The sequence below is a fragment of the Camelina sativa genome, chromosome 7 (assembly GCF_000633955.1).
Source record: "Camelina sativa cultivar DH55 chromosome 7, Cs, whole genome shotgun sequence".
In the NCBI taxonomy this organism is placed as follows: Eukaryota; Viridiplantae; Streptophyta; class Magnoliopsida; order Brassicales; family Brassicaceae; genus Camelina; species Camelina sativa.
In genome coordinates this window covers 17,995,254-18,007,222 of record NC_025691.1, presented here as the reverse complement: position 1 = coordinate 18,007,222, position 11,969 = coordinate 17,995,254, and the positions used below count along the sequence as shown (strand labels likewise).

At 37.1% G+C, this 11,969-nt stretch overlaps 4 protein-coding genes and 1 pseudogene across 4 annotated transcripts; 3 read left to right on the top strand and 2 right to left on the bottom strand.

Annotated features, from left to right (window-relative positions):
* LOC104704726 (E3 ubiquitin protein ligase RIE1-like) lies at nt 54–1,571 on the bottom strand (the record flags this gene model as incomplete). Its single annotated transcript, XM_010420763.2, has 4 exons — nt 956–1,571; nt 593–709; nt 365–497; nt 54–275 (listed from the first exon to the last, which is right to left on the bottom strand). Coding segments are annotated over exons 1-4 (951 nt in total), but the record flags the coding sequence as incomplete, so codon positions are not given.
* On the top strand, nt 2,250–4,622 carry LOC104701419. Its single transcript, XM_010417107.2, has 8 exons — nt 2,250–2,372; nt 2,481–2,607; nt 2,734–2,809; nt 2,905–2,977; nt 3,488–3,583; nt 3,667–3,717; nt 3,794–4,147; nt 4,249–4,622. The coding sequence occupies exons 1-8, from the start codon at nt 2,310–2,312 to the stop codon at nt 4,567–4,569; spliced, it is 1,161 nt and encodes a 386-aa protein (XP_010415409.1). The 5' UTR covers nt 2,250–2,309; the 3' UTR covers nt 4,570–4,622.
* Nucleotides 4,717–6,208, bottom strand: LOC104701420 (annexin D5). Its single transcript, XM_010417108.1, has 6 exons — nt 6,035–6,208; nt 5,797–5,942; nt 5,495–5,713; nt 5,207–5,422; nt 5,038–5,127; nt 4,717–4,968 (listed from the first exon to the last, which is right to left on the bottom strand). The coding sequence occupies exons 1-6, from the start codon at nt 6,108–6,110 to the stop codon at nt 4,765–4,767; spliced, it is 951 nt and encodes a 316-aa protein (XP_010415410.1). The 5' UTR covers nt 6,111–6,208; the 3' UTR covers nt 4,717–4,764.
* LOC104701418 (IAA-alanine resistance protein 1) lies at nt 6,645–9,357 on the top strand. Its single transcript, XM_010417106.2, has 11 exons — nt 6,645–7,069; nt 7,166–7,249; nt 7,373–7,422; nt 7,609–7,660; nt 7,753–7,875; nt 7,965–8,194; nt 8,276–8,395; nt 8,496–8,603; nt 8,686–8,787; nt 8,880–8,924; nt 9,026–9,357. The coding sequence occupies exons 1-11, from the start codon at nt 6,775–6,777 to the stop codon at nt 9,179–9,181; spliced, it is 1,365 nt and encodes a 454-aa protein (XP_010415408.1). The 5' UTR covers nt 6,645–6,774; the 3' UTR covers nt 9,182–9,357.
* Nucleotides 9,766–10,500, top strand: LOC104704725 (annotated as a pseudogene).

The window sequence follows — 11,969 nt, the reverse complement described above, 5'->3', positions numbered from 1 at the left end:
TTTTTTTTTTTAAAAAAAAAAAAAAAAAAAAAAAAAAAAAAAAAAAAAAAAAAATCTCTGAATCTCAATTCCATCTCAAATATCTTATACAAACATCCACCAAAATCACCACTTACAGCATCTTCAGAAAGAAGCACACGTTCGTTTCCCAAATTCTCACTGCCTGCCTCAACGGGTATCATTTTCCCACCACCGTCACTTTCCTTTTCATCATTATTCATCCTCTGAAACCTGTACTTGGGAAGGATGCTGAGATCTGCTTCTGATGCACCCTCCTGAACACATCACAAACGGTGTTTATTGCTTTCATTTCTTCCAAAGGTAAGTCTGATATTCAAAAGGGTTGCTGTTTCTAAGCTCATACCTGTCCAGCAACTGCGTAAAGAAGAGCAATAATACAAGGAAGGCAGCAACAGAGTGCGATTCCGATAAGACAAGCCAGCACAACACAAAAGATGGCAAAGAACACATCAAATGCCAGGAAAACAAAGGTTAACCTGCAAGCATTCAATGTCATTACCATTCAGCTTGAAAAGAAAAAGAAACAATAGAGTTTTTAGGTAACAAAAGATTCAGCCAGATCAACCCTTACCAGTACAAATGGGATGCATTTTCAAGAAGTATCTCACCACCAGATACAAGCCAGTAGAAGCCAACGATCCACCAGACAAATGATATAATGGTGTTCATTGATTCACAAGTCTTAGTACTGAAAAAAAAGAATTGATTTCTGAAATAATTAGTAACTTTCTCCCCACTAGTATAGCTTCCTTGATCACACACATTCTATAGTTCCATCATTGATGATACAAAGTTCAGAATTTGAATCTGCCTTTTTCGAATTACGCAGAGATTAATAGCAAGTAAACGATTCTAAGACCAAGAGAACACAAGAACGCAATCAAAACCCTCAATCACAACTTCAAGAAATCAAGAAATCAAGAACCAAACTAACCTCAGGATGCTTTCATCGCTATCCTCATCCTCACTATCCTGATTCGTATCTTGTTGAGCAGCAGCAGCTTCCAAATCCCCAGGTCGGCTTCGAGCGTTCCTCTTCCTAAACTCAAGCCAAACAAGGACAACATGAACAAGACACTGAATCGCGTACCCACAGATCCAAATCCTAATCGGCACATTCGGCTTCTCGTCTTTAAAAACCAAAAGCATCGCGACAGCAACAACGACGAAAGCAGTGTTCCAAAGCATATCCAAAGCAACAACAGGCTTCGAGTAACCCCAATCAGCTCGTCGCTCCTCAAGCTCCTGAGCAGCCGTCTCTCTAACAACCATCGAAGCTCCACCTCGTCTCCCTGAAGCTCGGCCTAACAGAACCGCGATTACAGGCTGACGCCGTGGTGATGAAGATTGCCGTGAACGGAGAAGCGGTGTGGATGAGCCGGAACCGGTGGGTGAGTGAGGTGAAGAAGACATCGTTGATTTGATGATTCCTCCGTTGAAAGAAAAGTGAGGTTAAAATCTAGGGTTTGTGTTTCTCTGGTACCTACCTACCAGTATTTAGATTAGAGAGTTCTCAAAATATAAAGTCAAAATAGACAAGAGAGAGTTAAAGTACTTACTAGTACTTTGGTCTTGGTGTTATCGGTGTGATCATTAATGTGCTGATTTTTCAAAAAAAAATAATTGCCTATTTAATTAAAAAAATAATAATAATTGGTGTTTGGAATTGGATCAACTGAGTTAGTGGAACATTTGATTTAGTCAATAATTTGGACTAGTTGGTAAGGAAGTTAGATCCGCCTGAACGTTTCGGATAATTTGGTTTAGTTCTGGATAAATAAGTTTCGAGAATTTATTCAGATATTCAGTTTAGTTTTTTTTTTTTTGACAACAATAGAACAGCTCATGAGAGCCAATTGGAAGACAAACAAAGATGTGAAAATATACGCGGCTTCTCGTATGCCAAAAATTTTGCACTTATATTAATATTTCTTGAAATTAAAGATAATATAAAAGAAAAAAACTTCTCTCTAACTATTTTAATATCGTCTAGATATGTCTTGAAGGCTAGTCAGTCCTAACTATCTTAATATCGTCCAGGTATGTTTTAAAAGCTGGTCACTCCTAAAAAAAGACACTATTTTCACAACTCTAAATAATTTGTATAAAAATTTTAAATATGACAAAAATCTACATTTAAAGTATATTAATTAATAATAACTGAAATCTTAAAAATTGTAATTTTGGGTAATTGGTGAGAATTCCTAAACCGGTGGTAAATTCCCAAAGTAAGAAAGTGATCAATTAGAAAAACCCTAAACAAACCAATTCGAATAGAGAGGAAAGAGATGTCGGAAGGAGAGCATCCGAGGCTGATTCTACACAATTTCTTGTCGCCGGCAGAGTGCAAGGTAAGGTTGTCCCTCTTTTTTTTTTTGCTTAAATTTTGTGTCTTTAAGATTTGTGCTAATCATGTGGTTTGGTTACTTTGCGGTTAATTTTTTAAAAAACAAAAACAGGAGCTTGAGTTCATACACAAGAGTTGCAGTACGATTGGGTACAGACCACATGTATTCTCCACTACTCTTTCTCACCTCATTGCCACTAATTCACCTCACCTTATCATCCCTTTCGTCTCCATTCGAGGTCAGCCTTACCTTTACAACTCGCAAGATTCATTCTTTTATCTCTCTCTCTGTTTTTAGCTTACATATGACAATGACAAGTGAGATTCAAAAGTGATGATCTTTTGTTGTGTGTTTTGAGTAACAGAAAGGTTGAAAGAGAAGATAGAGGAAACATTTGGTTGTGAGTTTGAGCTTTTTATTGAATTCACTGGTTTGATTAGGTTAGTCATTTTTCTTTTAAGAGAACAAAGCCATGAATAATGAGGTGAAGAAGAAGAAATCATTTATTTTTGTTCTCTTTGGTATTTTGAATCAGTTGGTGCAGAGGAGCGAGTATTGGTTGGCATAGTGATGATAACAGACCATATCTGAAACAAAGGGATTTCGCGGTTCGTAGTTCAGTNACCTCATTGCCACCAATTCACCTCACCTCATCATCCCTTTCGTCTCCATTCGAGGTCAGCCGCCTATCTTTCTTTACAACTCCCAAGATTCATTCTTTTAATCTCTCTCTCTCTCTGTTTTTAGCTTTAAAGTGATGATCTTTTGTTTGTGTTTTATGAGTAACAGAAAGGTTGAAAGAGAAGATAGAGGAAACATTTCGTTGTGAGTTTGAGCTTTTTATTGAATTCACTGGTTTGATCAGGTTAGTCAGCTTTTTTTTCTCTCTCTCTCTCTCCCTACAGAACAAGCCAGGAACAAAGAAATGATTCCTTTATGTTCTCTTTGGTATTTGAATCAGTTGGTGCAGAGGAGCGAGTATTGGTTGGCATAGTGATGATAACAGACCGTATCTGAAACAAAGGGATTTCGCGGTTCGTAGTGCAGTCTTCTATAGACGTTATTGTTGATATGAGGTTTATGTGTTTATATGACTTTGGTTTTTAGTTGGTTTGAAGGCAGTTTGTTACTTGAATAGTTACGGGAAAGACTTCAAAGGCGGGCTTTTTCATTTTCAGAGTGGCGAACCAGCAACTGTTGCTCCCTCTGCTGGAGTATGTATTGTTCTTTTTTCAGTTGGTTCAACAGTTACTACTCAAAATTTAATAATAATGTGTTTGTGTCTTGTCTTGACCAGGATGTTATCTTCTACACAGCTGATGACCGGAATATTCATTCGGTTGATGAGGTTCGCCTCATTTATATAGCCTCTTAGTTTGTTTGTTTGTATGCCCCTTAGTAAGTTACTAATGGAAACTTAACAGGTAACAGATGGAGAAAGATTGACTCTTGCACTTTGGTTTAGCCGGGACTCATCCCATGACGAAGATTCTAAGCTTCTTTCCCGTATTTCCCAATGCACATTACATAGATTTTGCCTCCCTTTGCCTGCATCCACTAACATGTACTGGTTCTGTCCTCATCAAGATGCTTCGAATCAAAACATTGGTTTCGATATCTGCTTTGCGAGGTTGCACCTTCTTGGTTTCGGTTTACATAGCTTACAAGGTGAAGATCATTCTACGGATGCCTCAGAACAACTCATGGGAACACTACAAATAGCTAAAGGAGGAGAGTTACTCTCCCGAAAATTTGCCAACGTTCTTCATGCTCTTCAGGTACTTTCTCTTAGACCTTAAGGCTTTGAGTGATTAGTTTCGCTGGACCTCAGTTTCAATCATTTAACTGGCTCTTTTTGTTTCCATTTTCTGGATAATAGGTTGTTCAGTTCTACAATTGGAAAGCTTCTGAACTCAAAACTTCTAATGTCGAAAATGACACGGTAGAAGCTATGTCCCAGCCTCAGTTGGAAACTGTCAACGCTCTGAAATCAGTTTTCCTACCAGATGAGAAGCTTGTAACCACAACTTTTGGATATTCAGGCTCTAATGAGGATCTGAAGGAATCACTCGACTTAACGGGTGTATCTCTTGCGGTTACCTTTTGGGAAGAATATACCTCAAAGTTACTCAAGGTGCTATTACTATCCTTGCCTCAGTGGAAAACTTTTCAAACTATACACAAAGTCGAATTTGATTAGATATTATATTATGTGTTGATGATGAATTTTAAGTAGCTTCTCAGTTTCTCTCTTTTGCCAGTTTGAATTGCTCCCTTATTTGTTTAGACTTACATATAAACATATTTTAATATCCCTTCAAGATTGTTGCAAGAAATGTTGTAAGATACAGAGACTGAAAAGTGAAATGTTGGAGTGGATAGATATAGAAAGAGATCAAACGTTAGGGCCTAAAAGTGAGAGGAGAAAAGTTCTGTAATGACCAGTTGTATCGGAATGAACAGCGTTGTGTAAAGTCTTCTTGTATCTCTTTCGGTATTCCGAGATGATGAACTGCATATCCACCTCTGCTCTTGTCACTATCACTCTTATCAACGCTGTGTCATCTGTTCCCAACCCTTTCATCGACTTTCTCAGCGCCTGCGCTTTTCAGTTTTTTTTTTGTTTGTAAACTTTGTGATATAAGAAAAACATCAAAGTTACGTTTACCTTTGCGAAATAGAAACAAGAGTTTTCAGCACATTGTAGGATCGTCAGAAGGACATGCTCAAAGTTCCCGCGGGTCTCATCTCTTATGGCCTATCAAGATTGGAAAAAGAGAAGTTGAAGATTTTTCTGAAAACTCTTTCGAGTCAAGTTTCTGATTTCTTGATCTTACCTTTCCAAGCTCTTTGCCGAACATGGAACGGTAAGTAGATCTAACAGCGACCAGATGAGTCCTGCTTCGGTCTGTGAATATCTGAATCAGCGTCTGGTCATCAGATTTATGCTTCCTCGCAACCGCACTCTTGAGAGTCCTAGCGTCGTTTTCGACACTCGCATTATCAATCTCTGGTCCTTCATATCGTGTAGTGTTCAAATATGCGAGCAAAACCTGTTACATATTACATATATTGTGTCAATCTTTATTAGTTATTACCATTTGAATCAAATAGAGATGACATACTCTTTTGTGATTGCCAGAAGCTTCGGATTCGATGTCCTCTTCAAGTTTCACACCGAAAGTGTTGTTGTAAACCTGTTTGATCTGACGAAGCTGAGAGCCAGATCGTGTACATATAATCTCAGCAACTGCTTTGTGATCAGTCACGGCTCCTCTCAAGGAACGTTTCAGTATTGAAGCGTCTCGCTCCACTGCTTCAGGCATCCACAGAAGAACGGCTTTCTAAAATAAAAGAAAAAAACTTTTGTTGTGTTAAAATCATGCATGAATATAAACATTTCTTGGTAAGGCCTAGATTAATGTACCTTGAGATGACCATGAAGCTCGGAATGGAGACGTTTTCGAAGGTCATCTGAGAATTTGGTTTCGTATTCTTGTTCGATGAGAGCTCTTTGCGTTGCATTGCGATGAGCTAAGATGTTGATGATCACCGAAGTATCACAACCTCTTCCTGAAATGTTTCACAAAAGATTAAAATTGAAAATGTAACAAAAACCAGTTGTTATAAAACTTACATAAGAAGCGATCGAAGCGAAGACATACCTTTAAAGGCCTTAAAGAGCTGGTCAGCATCGACACGAGGAGAAGGTACCGTCATTGGTATTTTCATTGTTGCCATTGTTTCTTTCTTTCCTCCTCTAAAGATTCAAAAGAAGATATCACACAAACTTTCTTCTTGACTTTGTTTTTTGGTTTTCTTTCTTTTTCGTTTGTTGGTGTGGGGTGTGTTTTGTGGCGATTGTGTTTTGGGAAATGGACATTAGACCTTGATTTTAGGAACTGAATCCTCTGTTTCCTTCGTGTGACGATAGATGCTTTGATGAATATAATTTCAACAGATAACAGTTGTCAGGTCTAATCTCTCTATGTTTCACATTGCAATATCATCATATATATATACATTTTTGTCGCATTTTGTTTGATCTTTCGAAAGCCTGCGGAAGTTACAAATAAATCTAATATATTATATATATACACAGTATTCTAAAAAAACCATTTAATAGATGTAAAACAAATTCATTTTCACAAAACCAAGATTGGATCTTGAACTTCTAACTTGACATCTTCCATGCAGTAAAAGGGGTTTTTCTAGTTAATTTTCGAAACAGAGGGCCAAATTTACAAATTATAAAAAGATACGATTTTGTTAATTATATTACACAAAAAAAAATGGATGTTGTCACATTCGGAATCATAATCGGAATTATCATTCTCTTCTTCTGCATCGTCTGCTTCATCACCATTGAAGCCACTTGCAGTAACCGTCGCTCTTCTTAGCTCTGATGTCGTTCTCGCTGAGAAACGTCTTGGTTCCGATTCTGTTTCTGGTCCTGTTTCTGGATCTATGCGTAGAAACCGGATTCTCTCAGTCAACGCCGGCGCGTGACGATCACGGTGGTGGGTGTAGTCATTCTCATGACCACGATCATCATCATGTGAAGAAGACGACGGCGAAGGTGGAGATGAAGTTGCCGGAGGAGCTTGCTGAAGAGGAGGATATGAGGTTGTGTGGGTTTGGTCCTTGTCTTCATGATCATGATCACGATCACGAATCAAGCTCTAGTCTTACTGGGTTTGGTAAATTTGGTTCCTTTAAGCTACACTGGCTTTTACAAATTAGTGGGAGGACTTATGAATACCTCTACTTATTGTTCTTGTTTTTTTTATTTGCAGCTTTGTGGCTCAATGCATTGGGATGCTCTCTTTTGGTTAGCTTGGCCTCACTCATCTGCCTTGTTTTGCTTCCCATTATGTTTGGTTAGTAAGCAATTTATTTGTATCTCTATGAACCAAAAAGCAAAAAGTCTCTGTCTCTCTCCTGAGATTGACTGTTTCAAGTCTTTTGTTGTAAGTTGTAACCTGTTCTGTTTCAATTTACAGTTGAAGGGAAGCCATCAAAATGGTTTGTTGATGCGTTGGCTCTGTTTGGGGTAAGTCATTTTTTTTTTTTTTTTTACTACATTAGGTTTTCTTTGGTGGTGGTGGAGTGGTTCTGAGAATTTGTCAAAATACTTGATTTAGCAATCTCTATACATCATAACTTTTGGAAATGTGTCTGTATGATCTGTTGTTACTTCAAATAGTCTTTTATTGATTCAATCTATTTTGTATACCAGGCAGGAGCTATGTTGGGGGATGCTTTTCTTCACCAATTGCCCCATGCTTTTGGTATATTAATGGACACATTTATCTGATTCTCATTTTAGTATCTGCGTTGTTCCATCAATTGACTTTAAAAGCCTTCTCATTTCGTTTGGCAGGTGGTGGTCACTCTCACTCTAATGATCACCATGAGGACCATGCCCATCATGATCATTCTCATTCGGATTCGCCTTCACACTCGCATTCTATACAAGATTTGTCTGTTGGATTGTCTGTACTCGGTAAGTATCAGAACACTTCCCTTTTGTGTTTATTGAACAATATAGTTTGACGAAATTGACACTTTCAAACCTCATTCTTGATTGTCCAGCTGGGATTGTGGTCTTCCTTCTTGTGGAGAAGTTGGTGCGATATGTTGAAGAAAACTCATCTGGTTCCAATACCTGGGGTCACCATCACCACCACCACCAACATGCAGGCAGTAAGAAACTTAAGGATGAAGCTGATCATAATATTGTGGACCAACAATCTTCCTCTGATGCAATTGTAAATTCATCAGAGAAAGTCTCTAGCGGCTCTACAGATGGATCTCTCCGTAAGGTGAGTTACAACAGTTTTAGCATACTTCATTTACGGGCTATTTGGGCAACCGCCATATTATGACTTGTATGTTCATTGCAGAGAAAGACTTCTGCTAGTGACGCTGCTGCTACTTCTGATGGAAAATTAGACAAACCAGAAGAGGAGGAGACGCATTCAAGCCTAGTCTTTGGTTACCTCAACTTGTTTTCTGATGGTGTTGTAAGTACGTGCTCCTTTTCATTCGTTAAAAGCTTTGATAAGGCTGATGAAAGATTGTACAAAGATGAGAATTTTTTCTTTGGGCTCATTTGTTGTGCAGCACAATTTTACTGATGGAATGGCATTAGGAAGCGCATTTCTCATCTATGGATCAGTTGGTGGATGGTCCAGAACTATGTTCTTACTTGCCCACGAGCTACCTCAAGAGGTCCCCTACTCTATATTTCCTAAACAAACTTGAAAACGTGCATCGCAACAAGTATGATTCCTTAAAAAGATTCCCCTTGCAGATAGGTGATTTTGGGATTCTCGTGAGGTCAGGTTTCACTGTAACGAAAGCACTCTTCTTCAACTTTCTCTCTGCACTCGCCGCACTTGCAGGAACTGCATTGGCAAGTCTTTTATATCTTCAACACAGCTTAACAGTATTCTAGAATATTCTAACTGAACGAACTCTGGTGATGTTTTTTGTCACGGTCCATAGGTTTTGGTATGGGGAAATGAACCAGGACAGTCATCGTTGATTGAGGTAGTAAATATGATATTGCATCGCTTTGATAGTGTAACTAACATAACACATCTAAAATGTTAATGAATATATATTTGGTTGGTGAATTGAAATCTTTGCAGGGATTCACAGCAGGAGGATTCATATACATAGCTGTTGCTGGTGTTCTTGCAGAGATGAACAACTCTGGCAAATCCACACTTAAAACCAGCGCATCTCATTTGATATCTTTGGTTCTTGGCATGAGTGTTGCTCTTTGCATCTCTCTTATAGAATGATCTCATAACAATTGTCTTCTTTTAACAGATGTAGAAGTCCCAAAGCTCGGGTATTGTTGTTTTGACTACAGGAAAAATACTCAACTTTTGAATTGAAATTAGACATGAGCATTTAAAAATCAATGCTGTATGAGAACGTTTCAAAACGGGGTAACGATTTTTTCCAATTATGGTTATTGGTGTGATCATTAATGTGATGAATTTTTAAAAATTTCATTCAATAATTTTATTTAATAGAATAGAACTAAACTGAATATCTGAAATCTGAAATCTGAATTAAACCAAATTATCCGAAACCTTCAAGCGGCTCTAACTTCCTTACCAACTAGTCCAAATTATTGACTAAACCAAATGTTCTACTCTAATAAAACTCAGTGATACAACTCTTAACACCAAACACATGTGTTTAAACCTCAGATTATCCGAAATTCAGAATTAAACCAAATTATCCGAAACGTTCAGGCGGATCTAACTTCCTTACCAACTAGTCCAAATTATTGACTATGCCAAATGTTCCACTCTAATAAAAGTATAAAACTCAGTGATCCAATTCTTAACACCAAACACATCTGTTTAAGAAGGCATTTAAATAAAAAAAAATATCAGACCAAGTACTACTTGGCAAGTAGCCATGGATGGAGGAGAAGTTGAAGCAGTCATTGTTCCATGCCCATACGTCAACTTTGGTTGCACTGAGAAGTTCACTTATGGCGAAGAATTAGTCCATGAGAGAAAATGCAGGTTCGCTGTGTGCCGCTGTCCTGCACCATGCTGTCGTTACAGCGGCGTGTACAAGGATCTCTATAGTCACTTCTATGCTAACCACAACGACGAGGACTACTATGCTTAATTCGTGTGTGGCAGTTTCACCGGCGCACGGCTGTCCATTTATGAGAAGATTTTAGTCCTTCAGGAATCTGCAGATGGTCATGGTCCCTTGGTTGCGGTTCAGTGTTTCGTGGTGGAAGAAGGGTTTTACGTGATTGTGAACTGTATAGCACCTTCTTCTCCAGGAGTTGGGGAATTCTCCTATCATCTCTCGTACACGACACAGGTGGGAGGTCGCAAACGCACTGTGACGTTTAAACAATCCGAGATGAATAGAATTCAGAGATTGAGCTCCGAAACTCCTGAAAAGGATTTCATGTTCGTCCCTTACGATTTCGTTGGTGACGGAGATTCAATGAAGATGGAAATTTGCATCAACCGGAGATGAAAGAGGAGGAATCTCTCAATAAGATGAATACTAATTAGAGGAGTGATATTTTCTTTATCATATATATCCTTTGTTTTGTTATTTAATTATTTACTATGTAGGTGCGGGGTTAATTTCAAAAACTAAATTTGTTATTACTTATCACGTTTATAATATATTACGTATGTGTGGGATTGTATTTGTAAAAGTATTTTTTAGGTGTGTTAACAGTCATAATCCAAACTCATACCAGTTTAGTATTCGATTTGTTTTTTTATTCGGCCACAACAAAAAGAATTATCCAATTTGTTTTTATTATATATAAAGATAATTATGTTAAAACAATAGTAAGAGAAATATGGTATGTCTATTTCCTAACAAAAATAGTAAGAAAAAAGTGGTACATGGTACGGTAATTTATCACGATAGTTTTAAATAATAATGAATTATCCGTTTCTGTCTCTTATCTATTTACTTGTCATGATATTTGACATAAATAGGTCATTAAAAAATTTTGAATATATAACCAACCCGTCCTATCTTATGTATATTTCTCAAATCTTCTGAAGTTATTATATTTCATATGAATAAATTTTTTAATTTATTATGTCTTTGTGACTGTGTGTTTTATATTTAATGGATTATATAGGTTAGACCATTAGTATTTCTTTAGCTTTTAAAATTTCTAAATGGTAAGGATCGTAAAATAAGTTAGTTGCATTGTGTTAAATTTTTGTAGGATAATCGGCAAATTAAGAAATTGTTACTTATGCATTGACTTTGCTGAATTCGATTTTAAAAACTCCATGGTGAGAGATATCAAATTGTGAGTGCCATCTTCAACTAAATTATTTGATCGAGCAAAACTTCTGAAATATAATACTTTGATTGATTTTTTTTTAAATATAATACTTTGACCGACCATCAGTGATGACCTAAACTTTGGTGTCTCGCATGTTTTCCTCGAAGCTTCAGTTTGTGATATGTGGCTATGTCATATGTGTTGAATATGATAGACTCTTCCTTCCTGCGGTTGTTCTTTGGGTGATTTGGCTTGTTCTTGTATGGGCTTTGGCCTTTATTTTTATTTTATATTTTGTCGATAATTTTCATTTTGTTATTTGTATTGTCCTTTCTATTTTAATAAAATGAGATTAAAAAAAAGAAAAAAATAACTAAAACCCCAAAAATAAAGAAACTGTAAACGACATCTTGGTTAATCTCTTGTCGGCTACACAACCTTCTGTGTTTTGAATCTATTTTTTTTTTATATGCAAAATTCTTAACAAAAAATGAGGAAGCGCACTTGACTCATCTTCACGGGAAGCCCCACCTCACAAAGTTACAATCGAAGCCTTTTGGGCGATTTTGGAATCTCCAAATTCAGTATCAATTACAATAAACTCTCTTTTGAATTCAGTAATGAGGTAATCCTATTCTGCATGTTTTAGTTCTATGTATGAATTGTTATTTTCATTTTCGTTTATTTGCATATCTTCTTGGTTTTCAATCCCCTCTGTAAATATTGAGAAAGATGTGAATTTGGATTTTTGATTTGAGAGATAGATGATTACTCAAATTGTTTTTTGGGCA

Coding starts and splice junctions, on each gene's coding strand:
- LOC104701418 (XM_010417106.2), top strand. CDS start 6,775: ATGTCGTTCTCGCTGAGAAACGTCTTGGTTCCGATTCTGTTTCTGGTC. Junction 7,423..7,608: donor ATGCGTTGGCTCTGTTTGGG/GTAAGTCATTTT, acceptor TTTGTATACCAG/GCAGGAGCTATGTTGGGGGA. Junction 8,396..8,495: donor ACTTGTTTTCTGATGGTGTT/GTAAGTACGTGC, acceptor TTTGTTGTGCAG/CACAATTTTACTGATGGAAT.
- LOC104701420 (XM_010417108.1), bottom strand. CDS start 6,110: ATGGCAACAATGAAAATACCAATGACGGTACCTTCTCCTCGTGTCGAT. Junction 5,943..6,034: donor GCTCTTTAAGGCCTTTAAAG/GTATGTCTTCGC, acceptor GAAACATTTCAG/GAAGAGGTTGTGATACTTCG. Junction 5,423..5,494: donor CTTCTGGCAATCACAAAAGA/GTATGTCATCTC, acceptor AATATGTAACAG/GTTTTGCTCGCATATTTGAA.
- LOC104701419 (XM_010417107.2), top strand. CDS start 2,310: ATGTCGGAAGGAGAGCATCCGAGGCTGATTCTACACAATTTCTTGTCG. Junction 3,584..3,666: donor CTGTTGCTCCCTCTGCTGGA/GTATGTATTGTT, acceptor TGTCTTGACCAG/GATGTTATCTTCTACACAGC. Junction 3,718..3,793: donor ATATTCATTCGGTTGATGAG/GTTCGCCTCATT, acceptor GAAACTTAACAG/GTAACAGATGGAGAAAGATT.